The sequence below is a fragment of the Colossoma macropomum genome, unplaced genomic scaffold (genome assembly GCF_904425465.1).
Source record: "Colossoma macropomum unplaced genomic scaffold, Colossoma_macropomum, whole genome shotgun sequence".
NCBI classification, from domain to species: domain Eukaryota; kingdom Metazoa; phylum Chordata; class Actinopteri; order Characiformes; family Serrasalmidae; genus Colossoma; species Colossoma macropomum.
Window position 1 is genome coordinate 37,729,587 of NW_023494802.1, and position 11,184 is coordinate 37,740,770.

At 38.5% G+C, this 11,184-nt stretch overlaps 1 protein-coding gene across 1 annotated transcript; it reads left to right on the forward strand.

Annotated features, from left to right (window-relative positions):
- Positions 1-7,503: 7,503 nt before the first annotated feature.
- LOC118823040 (GTPase IMAP family member 7-like) lies at positions 7,504-10,465 on the forward strand. Its single transcript, XM_036592417.1, has one exon. The coding sequence runs from the start codon at positions 7,531-7,533 to the stop codon at positions 8,356-8,358; it is 828 nt and encodes a 275-aa protein (XP_036448310.1). The 5' UTR covers positions 7,504-7,530; the 3' UTR covers positions 8,359-10,465.
- The last annotated feature ends 719 nt before the right edge of the window (positions 10,466-11,184 follow it).

The window sequence follows — 11,184 nt, forward strand, 5'->3', positions numbered from 1 at the left end:
GCTCCACTTGTCCCATCTCCAAGTCGAGTGTTTTCTTCCTAAGGTGGAGCATGCGGCCACCATGATGAAATCCAAACTGAGTATGCAAGCATCCATTATAGGCACGAGTCAAAACTCCAGCCCTCAGTACTCTCCATCTGCAGAGCCACAGTACTGCGACTTTAGCTCCCACACGTTCAGATACACATGTCAGCTCCTGCACCTGTTTAGGAACCGCAGCTGCATTTTCGGCTCTCATGAGTACGAGAGTAAACGGTGGATTGAACAACTACTACGTTACTCTTATTAGATGAGAGAAGCCATTTTTAACAGAAAAACTATTTGTTTTTATAGTAACATTTTTGTTCTTTCAGTACTAAAGTACATTTCAGTGCTGCAGGCTGCCTTCAGGTATAAATGGTTAGCTGTGCATTTACACAGGCCCTCTCTCTGGCTCAACCACACCACAAACTTCCTTTTACTTCATGATCATTATTGTTTAATCACAGATGGCTCACTACTCCCTAGGTAGTACACTACATAGGTCCTAAAATAATGACTCTGGGACCCAAACAGTGCATAGTATGTCTAACAAAGAGCCTTTTGAGATTCAGCCACATGTGTACAATTCTCTACAGGATATATACTGCACTATTTTTGTGTAGTAGTCCAAATTTCATAAGTCACATAGTGCACCATGCAGGGAGCCATTTGGGACTAATAAAACGCAATGTACGGTAGCTATTAAGCCTCTTGACCACTATGTAACATCATATCTTGGTCTAAAAGTGCAGATCTAAAAGTGTGGTACTGCAGTTCTGCAGGTAGACCCTTCTCTCTGCACTTGGCTCAGCCCCCCACCACGACCGGAAGCTGCCTCTTCTTGGTTATGCAGGTTCTTCCTATCCTCTGCTGGCCTGGCCTCCCTTTGCTGCACTGTGCCCCGCTCAACTGCCTCTACCTGAGGCGCTACTGGAGGCTTGTGCTATGGCTTGAAAGCAACCTCTTGTCTCCAGTACTTGGTCATTTCTGACACCACTGCAGCATTGAGGGTGCTCCCAGAGAACTCAGACAACTCAAGGTTCTTGTCCATAACGCAGCTTTAATGACAACGAAGTCGGCAGGTGGAGTACAAGCAGAACAGCACACTCTCTAACTGCTAGCTCAAAGCTCTTACTGCTAGCTCTCCCCCCTATCTCTTTCTGTTAGATCAGCTAGACTCCAGCAGCTTGCTACAATAACACCCAACACTGGCTGTACCTTGCTCCGCCCTTCACAATAAGAGTCCCCACAAAAAGTAACAGGTATAACAATTTCTAACTCATTAAACAGCCTAGGATTAGCATGAACAATCATTTTAATAAGTGAGTACACTTTTATTTTTACTAAACAGAACACAGGCAGATCACAGTGCCATAATTCTATACGAACTTAACCATAATCACATTCATTTAGTAAAGAAAAAGCAGTATTTTGTACATTCAGCCTTCTCCTGTCTGCCCAAATGAATTAATGCTTACAGTTTACATACAAAAAAAATAGGAATTTCCTATCACGCATTGTCATTTCTCCATAATGAACACTGTCCATTTTTGCATTATGATATCACATTAGTATGCACTGTTGGACACTTGATCAAACCTGAATATCAATCCTTCTAAAGTTATAACAAATTTACATTACAGTGTAAAAATACCCACTGATGGCTGTGGATATCAGCAATTATTTCAAGAAAAATATAACTATTTAACAGTAATTCATTGCTGAGAAATGTGACTGCTTTTGAAATCAACTCACTGTGATGCTCTTTGAATAAATGGTTATGAGCACTATCTTGATTGCTTGCTTTATTTCTCAGCTCACCCAAAATACAATATACAATAAATTTGAATAAAGAAACAGCTCGTCTCACAATAATTTAAAGCTTTCTGTTTGTTTATTATAAAGAGATTAAATTAGTTTAATGAGTTGACTTTGTACATTATGATCCTTGCTGTAGCTAAAGCAGAGTGGCTTTTTCAGGGTTTTATTGTGGTAATAAATAAATAGCTTTGGTGTTCTTTTGAATTTTTGTTAACTTCAATATTGTATCAATATTCAATATTAAATAACATTAATACATAGATTATTAAGAATCAATATCAGATCGGAATGTTGATTCAGTGAAATTAACATTGATTCTTTAATGTCGATTCACTGTTTGGTCTGGGGAAAGTATAGTAACGTGTTAACATGCATGTCTACACATGTTGGAAGACCATCAGCCTTATATATTTTTTTAATTTGTCACGATTATCCTTTGATATTTTTAATAACTGGAGAAGTCAGAAGAGTGGACATGATTCACTCTATTCATGCTATTGTGGCACTGGTCAATAGGCCACACCCCAGCCCGTGACAAGCAGACCACTGCTACACGCACTAGTAAACAGAACATACAAGACGTTCATGATTTCTCTCAGACGACACGACAATGACGGTTAGGCGATTCACTCTCCAGCGCGCGCAAAGGACGACATACTGACGTGTGAAAGAGCTCCGTAAAGTTAATGACAACGAACAGTCAGCGGATTTTCCCGTTTCGCCCCTCCTGTTGCTCACAAACCGCCTCCTAAAACCTCTGAAAGTACACTTTCTAAGTCGTGGCGAAACAGACAACAAACTACAATCATTATTTTTCGACGAAATTCCAGATCTTTCCATTTTACTCAGTACTTTTGATCTAAATCGCAGCAGCGAGCGCTGAAGAGGGTAAGAGACCGTCTGTAAGGTGCGGGTAATGTTAAAAAACGAAAAACATTCACAGACGAAGAGCCTTTTTGTGTTGTGAAGACTTGAAACCTGCTGAAATACACAGATGATGTGAAAATCAATAACTAACATTAACTGTTTACCTCAATTTTAACAGATGATTATTTTTATAAGTTTAAGCAGTCTAAACGTGCGTGTAGAGCACTCTTAACCCTACAACACATTCTAGTTGTGAAAGTGTTACCAGCATAGCTTGGTGGAATGGTACCATGCCTTTTTAAGCTGGTATTAAAATTTACTGCTACTTTTGCAAAGTTGTGTGGAAAAAATGCAGACATACAGTGGAAAAAGACAATCAAACCTGCTAAAATTTTACTGAGACACACCACACAAACCTACCGCAACCTTTACTACAGCAGCTTGGACAAGGGTTAAATAATAGTAATAATAATAACAATAATAATAATAATAATGATAATAACAAAATGTTAATATGATACATCCATAAGTCAAACAGATCTAAAATCACTTATCACGGAGACATATTACAAACCTGCTACAGTTCAGTTTGAAATGGCATGTCTTGATTGAATTTAAATTAAATTCCTCTGCACATTCCCTCCCTCTCCACATCATCCATCCCCTCTACACATCTCCTCTCGAATGTCCTGAAAACAGAGGAACGCTTTATCTACAGTTTTATAGATTTTAGCTGAAGAGTCAGTAAAACTCTTTTCTAAAACTAAACAAACAATAATTTAACTGTAAAATCTAAAACAGACACTCCACCTGGGTCATTCTGTGAGCTGATAAACACTGTTACAGCTCTGTAGACCGACAAATCAACAAAATATCAGATAAACATTTTATCTCGTTCAGCTTTGGGCTCAGATCAGACCGCTTTACAAATGACTGATTTAATATTTAGTGTAAAAACCTATTTAGAGTTTGACTTAAAAAGTCAGTAACCTGAACATTTTAATTTATTATACTTAAGATAATTAGTGAACAACATGTAACACACACTGATCTGTTAACTGACTGTTGCAGTTTCAGAGAACTTTACATTTCAAAACAGCCAGTTTACTCACATTTATTAGTTAGAATGATTACAGTGGAGTAGATTTACCTTTTACGATTTCAGACACTCAGATAATATCTCTCTCTCTCTCTCTCTCTCTCTCTCTCTCTCAAAATTCAAATAAGTAGCTGGCATGATTGTTTCAGTACAATGTTGCTAAAGCATATAAAATTCAATTAAAAGCAGAACATACTTTGTAGAACTAAGAAACAAATATAGAATTAATAACAGTCATAATGATAATAGTCATAGTGAAATAACAATACACACACACACACACACTTTCTAAGCCGCTCATCGTCCTGGGTCGCAGGAGTCTATCTCAGCGCTCATTGGGTGGAAGGCAGGAGAAACACCCAAATAATATTTGTAATATTATTTTAATATGTTATAATAAGTAGATGAATACAATAAGATGACATAAATTAAAAATAAAAAATGATAACAGACACTGTATGTAACTTATATACAGTGAGGGTTTGGTGGGGGGTCCGTGAGGTCAGGGTGTGGAGTGTGTTACTGTCCCTCAGGCGGTGACATGTTGCCACATATTTTGCAGCGAGAGCTGCTGTGGAAAATTGCTTTTTTTTTCAGATAAGGTTAGGATTCCAAAATTTGGGAGAATGTTTTTCAATGTTGTTATGAAATTTTTCCATATCAATTTGAATTTTTCACACTGAAGGAGGAAGTGCACCTCTGTCTCAACCTCACCGGATCACATGATTTTTTATATCTGCCCGTTTCTACAGCCAGACTGTGGTCACTGAGCCTGTGCTTGGTCAGGATGTGTCTGTGCTGTGGGTCTCTGACGGTGAAGAGATACTCTGTTAATTAATACTCTCAGTTTGAGGCCTGATAGTTCTGTAAGTTTTGTAAGGCTGAGTTTTGGTTTCATTGTTCCAATGTTCCAGATAGGTGTGATTTCAAATTCAGTATTGAAAAACGGGAAAATGGGCCTGTTCTCGTTTTTGGTTCTGTTATTGTCAGTGGAAAAATAAATAAAAAAAATAGCTTCATGTTACAGTCCCACAAACTAATCATAAAAAACAGAAGAAGAATAAAGGGTCATATTTTATTTAGCAACATTTACATTTTTTCATAACTTGAGCCGGAAATAAACGTGCAGAGGTCACGTATGGTCACAGAAGCTCAGAAATCAGGCAGTAAAAAATGATAAGAATAAGATCGGGCATGAATGTGGACAAGATAGGCCCAGTCCTGGCCTTTAAGGAGACTATATGATGTTTTATAGGTGTTTGAATATCTGATGTAGCTATTCTACCAGCACAAAACTGAAGCGATATGGGGAAGAGACTCTACATGCCTCCCACAATTTAACAGCGAAATCAAAGAGGAATGAAAGTCACACTGTCCAGTAATGTTAAGAAATGCGTCTCGTGTCTCCTTCTTCACCAAGACAGTCATCATTATGACTGAAAGCCATTCAGTCCTCTGAGTGCTGCACAACAACCAGCGCTTTCAAACTTAAACTCTCACTGTGAGACGGAGACTCTAGGTTCGGCTGTAGGTCCTGTTGTGCTGTTTGCTGTGAAGGAAAAGTGGGGATTAACAGTTATTTACACACAGAAATCGCAATGTAATCTGTAGTCTCCATATGCCCGCAAAACGCGCCTGCCCGCAAAGGGGAGTCTGGATTCTGTACAACCCCTACGTGCACTCTGCACGTCTATTTCCTGTTAAGGCGATATATATATATATATATATATATATATATATATATATATATAAGATGAATAAAATATCACATTTTATCCCGTTGTTTCTATTTCTTGGTATTGCCACTGACAATAAGAGAACCAAAAACGAGAACTGACCCATTTTCTTGTCTTTCAATGCTGGATTTGAAATGAAAATCGAATGACCAAAAGATACACAGACCTTACTCTGCTTGCTAGTTTGGTTTACTCTGATTGAACTTCGGTCAGCAGTGCTGGACTCAGGCTGCCGTGTGTTAGGGGTCAGTGGGTTAGTTAGCCTCTGAACCAGCTGACAGAGGGGACTGGGTTTAGGGCTGAGCGCTTGTGTTTTAAGTGCTTTATACTGTAGTGAGTTTGGATTACTGAATTTTAGATGCAGCCAGAATTTTAAAGCTCTTTTCTGAATGGATGTAATCAATGGAAATCAGCCTAATTCTGCCCTGCATGCATTTGTTGGTGTTTTTCATTGAACTTTTTATATATTTCTGCAGAATTCTGCATGCAGGGACTCTGTAGGATGCCTGTCCCATCTAGTGTAGTTGTGCTTATTGAGTGGACCCCATAGCTCACTTACACTCAAAAATTTTATGTTTTAATTGGAACGTCTATTTTGTAGATTTCTTCCTGATTGAGTAGAAAGCTCTCAGTGCTTTTGCATTCACTCCCAGATTAAAGTTTCCTGAGGCACTGATTTTCAGTCCTAGGTAATCACAGTGTAAGGAGTGCTCTAGGGCAGTGTTTCCTAGAGTAAAAAAATGTCTGTTTTCCTGAGACGGGGCCTTTTTCTGGAAGATTACGATTCTAGTTTTGTCCAGATTGACTGCCAGGGCCCAGTTCTGACAGAACTGCTCCAGCAGGTCCAGGTGCTGCTGTAGCCCTTGCTCTGTGGACAACAGCAGTACCAGGTCATCTGCATAGAGCAGGAATTTCATTTCTGTGTCGTTTAGGGTGAGTCCAGGAGCTGCAGATTGTTCGAGTAACACCGCTTATTCATTTATATAAATACTGAGTAGGATTGGCTGCAGCCCTGTCTCACCCTACGCCCCTGAGTGAAGTACTTTGTTCTTTAATCGCCGAGTTCAATTCCACATTTGTTTAAATATATAAACTTAATGATTTCATATACTTCACCCTCTACACTACACTACACTGTAGAATCTAATAGAATAATCCAGGGTGCCAAATGGAATCAAAAGCTTTCTAAAAATCAACAAAACTGTTGCTGTTTTGGTGGACATGCTGGTTGGTCAAGGTGTGTAGGGTGTAAATATGATCAGTAGTGTGGTGATTCAGTAAAAAGCCAATCTGACTCTTACTCAAGACACTGTGTTCGGCAAGGAAGGCCTGTATATGGCATTAATAATACAGCAGAATACCTTTCCTAGATTACTGCTCACACAGATGCCTCAGTGGTTGTTGGGGTCAAATTTATCTCTACTCTTAAAGATTGGGGATATTAGTCCCCTGAATCTAAAACACTGCAAATTTTGCTGATGTGTAAATCATATTAAATTAAAAAACTGCACATTTTACAGGTTAACTAAAAACAGTGAACTGGGCTGAGCTCTGGATCTTCACACGCCCTGCCAGTGTCCTTGATGTTTAGCAAAAGATGGAAAAAACCCAGACTACAAAACAGCAAAATTATAAATAAAATATAAAAAATCACTTTGCAATGAAATAAAAAGCATCTTACATGGCACTGCATTTTTCCCAACATGCCCATTTAGTTCTAGCATACATATATCTAATTCCTCATTATCACCTATTGTGGAGGCATTTAAAACCTAATGCCATCAAGTAAATCAAGTTACAAAAATTAATGATGCTATGTAACTGCACCAGGCATTAGTATTACTGGAATAATCCTTTTCTATGTGGAATATTAATGACTATAATATAAATGTGAAATGTAGAAAACCGTTTGGATTAAATAAAGTCTTGTTTCTCAATTAGTGTCCCTTCTTAACATTGGTCTGTTTTCTGTTTTTAGTGTCTGAAATGAGGATTGTCCTGGTGGGGAAGACTGGTGTGGGGAAGAGCTCTACTGGAAACACCATCTTGGGCCAGGAGGTCTTCTGCGTAGCGTGTTCTGCCCAGTCAGTGACCAAAGACTGTATAAAGGCCAGAGCAGAGGTTGATGGCCATAAAGTGTCTGTGGTCGACACTCCTGGTTTATTTGACACTGACCTGACAGAAACAGCAGTGATTAACAGACTGGTTGAATGTATCGCTCTGTCCTGTCCTGGACCACACGTCTTCCTCCTGGTGCTCTCACTAGGCCGCTTCACTGAAGAAGAGAATCAGACGGTGAAGAGACTGCAGTGGATCTTTGGTGATGAGGCGCCTAAATACACCATTGTTCTTTTCAGTTGGGGAGACCAGCTGAAAAAACAGACCATAGAAGCGTATTTGGCAGAGGCAGGAAAAGAGCTAAATCAAGTGGTGGAGACGTGTGGTGGACGCTATCAAGTCTTTAACAACGAGAACATGGCAGACCGCACTCAGGTCTCCAGCCTTATGGGCAAGATCTTTAAGATGGTGTCGGAAAATGATGGTGGATACTACACCAACGAGATGTACGAGAATGTGGAAAGAGCGATTCAGGAAAGAGAAGAAGAGCTGAGAAACGAGATGCATGAGAACATGGAAAGAGTAATTAATGAGAGAGAGGAAGTGCTGAGAAATGAAATGGACATAGTGGTCAAGGCTAAAGACAAGGAAATAGACCAGCTACGTTGGGAGCTCAGAGAAAAGGCAGAGAGAGATGTGAAGAAGAAGACATTTCCACAGTTCAGAAAAGTCACAGAGCAGTGTAAACAGCAGTGATATCAGCTCTTCTTCCTTTAATTTCCCTCCCCTTCTCTCCCTGCACTCTGTCCTCATTCTACTTTCAAATCTGTATCTACACTCCCACCTCTTTAATTTGTTCAGCACAGTGAAGACAAATATATATTATACACCTCATAATGAGTTATTATGTTTAAAATAGTTTTTTGTTTATATACATTCAAGCACACTTAGCTTTAATCACCCACAAAGCACAAATTGTGTGGATAGTAATTAACTAAACAGTACCAACTAAACAGTATGAAGGTTTTCCGTTTACACACAAATTAACCCCATGGTAACTTCATGTTACAAAACGTTTGAGCGTCTTAAATCAGCTGAAGGATTACTGACTGTAATTTTGTACAGTCTGTAATTGACTGTAATTATACACCATCTGTTGCTGCAGAATTAATCAGCTCCCCTTTTACTGCGTTGATTCTTGTCCATAAATTGTTTGGTCCATTCTCAGCACAGCAGTGACACTGCCATGTTGGTATGAGTGTTGAGCTGGTATGAGTGTATCAGACACAGCAGTGTTGGTGGTGATTTTACACACATCAGAGTCACTGCTAGGTTGAGAGTGGACCATCACCCAAAAATATCCAGACGAGTTGCTCTGTTGTCAGAAACTGACCATTGATGAAGGACTAGAGGATGACAAACACAACCTGTGCATCATCAGATGTTCTATAGTCACTAACTGCACACAAGGTGGAGCTACAAGAGAGACGTTTCTGATAAAGTGGCCAATGATTCCATGTTACTAATAGTGCGTTTCTTGTTTAGGATTTTGTAATGAATGGCTAAATATGAATTAAGAGTTTAACTGTGTGTTCTGAGAAGATGAGTACAATTTCAGCCAAGTTTCAAACAAGTGTCATTTCTAGGGACAGTCCTTGTGTCATTTCTAGAGTTCTCAGTCCATGCTTTTAGAATCTTTTTTTTATCTGAGCCCATAGGTTTTTCACTGGGCATTAGGTTAATTGTGTTGTCAGTGAACCATAGTTTAGATTTGGGAGATAAGCTTTGGGTCACTGTCCTGCTGGAATATACAACCATGACCCAATCGTCCTCATGTCAGATCTAGCCAGATGTCAATCTTAAACTTTCAGGTAAAATCTTCTTTGGTGGGATGATGGCATAACAAGATTCCCAAAGGTTTTTGAATTAAAACAGCCCACAACATCACAGTTCCACCACCATATCTCCCAGCAGGGGCACTGCTGGGCCAGTTTTAGGGGAAACGTTATATAGCCCCATTTCCCATTTCATTCATTCTTGATTATTCAACAACCACTGTGTCTCCAAAATCACAACATATTGCAATAGCAAGGCACCGCCTGGGGGAGGTGCTGCTGCTCTAGTGCAGCGGGGCCTCTGCTGTGCTAATAGAAATTTATTAACGTAACATGAAAGAAGTGGAACATCCAGCTTGGCCAGTCAGTCTAGTGGTCAAGACCCAAGCCAAGGAAATAGACCAGCTACGTTGGAAGCTTAGAGAAAGGGCAGAGAGAGACGTAAAGAAGAAGACATTTCCACAGTCACAGCTGTGTAAACAACAGTGACACTAGCTCTTCTTCCTTAATTTCTCTACCCTTCTCTTTCCATCCTCGTTGTATTCCCAATCTGCATCTAAACTCCCACCTCTTTCATTTGTTCAGCACAATGAAGACAAAAGTAAATTATGCACCCCACAATGATTCATTACATTATTGTAAATAGTTTACTGTTCATTTACATTCAAATATGTGTGCAATATGTGGAAATGGGTGAAGAAGAACAAGAACAAAGCATGTTTACTGTAAAGTTAAATAATATTGGTACAATGTTTAATGGACAATGCATAAACCTATACATAGTTATGAGAATTAAACAAGAACAGCATTTTAAAAAAATATATCCATATTGCCTTGCTCTCAGCCTAACTGATGAAGACCCACAGTGTATCTTTGTTAACTTTATCATCTTAGGTTTATATAATGCATAATTACATAGGTATAAAAGTACAGCATGTTTGTTATTAAGTGAAACACTAACAATATTTTAAAATGAAATCTTGATGTGTTAATGAATCTACTTGATTTCAATAAACTGTGCCTAATGACAAATGACTGTGAATGTTTAAAACACTTGAAATGCCAATTTTGCTTGTTAGCAAATAATTATTGATTGAAATAGTTTTTAAACAATTCAATAATGAAATAGTTGTTATATGTGAAATAGTTATTGTGCTAGCTAGTCAGTGAAACTCCAGTGAACAACTTTGTGTCTTTATGATGAAAATGTAAGTAAATAATATTTTAGGGTAGTATGCTGAAGGGTCATTTTGCCTCTTTGTCTTACTCCAAAGGTTTAACTTTACACACTGTAAAAAAGTGGGTCAACTTAAATTTTTAAGGCAACTTCAATGTTTTTTTTAGTTAACTTTTTTCCTTCAGTTCTCTCTTTACATTATTATTACTACTATCCAGTGACAAATAAATGAGATCAACTGACCCAAAGAAACTGACCAGGGCAATAAATCACAATGATAATAATGTGATAAATAATGTGGTCATCCAGATGAATTTTCAGCATTCTAGAGTATATCCATTCACTTCATATGTTCAAATTAGATAAGAAAAATGTTGAAATTATTTGGCCCCTTATTTGATCAGGAGAAAAACAAGGGGTGACATCTTACCCTAGTTCCGCTGTTTTGTGATTTTATATCAGAATTTATATTTATTTATATTAAACTAACTAGGTGCCTTTTTTGTTCATGGTTCAGGAAATGCTGATCAAGGGTAAAATGCTGAGCAGTAGTGCCACCATGCCAATCAG

Excerpts from the sequence above, each read along its gene's own strand:
- LOC118823040 (XM_036592417.1), top strand. The coding sequence starts at position 7,531 with ATGAGGATTGTCCTGGTGGGGAAGACTGGTGTGGGGAAGAGCTCTACT.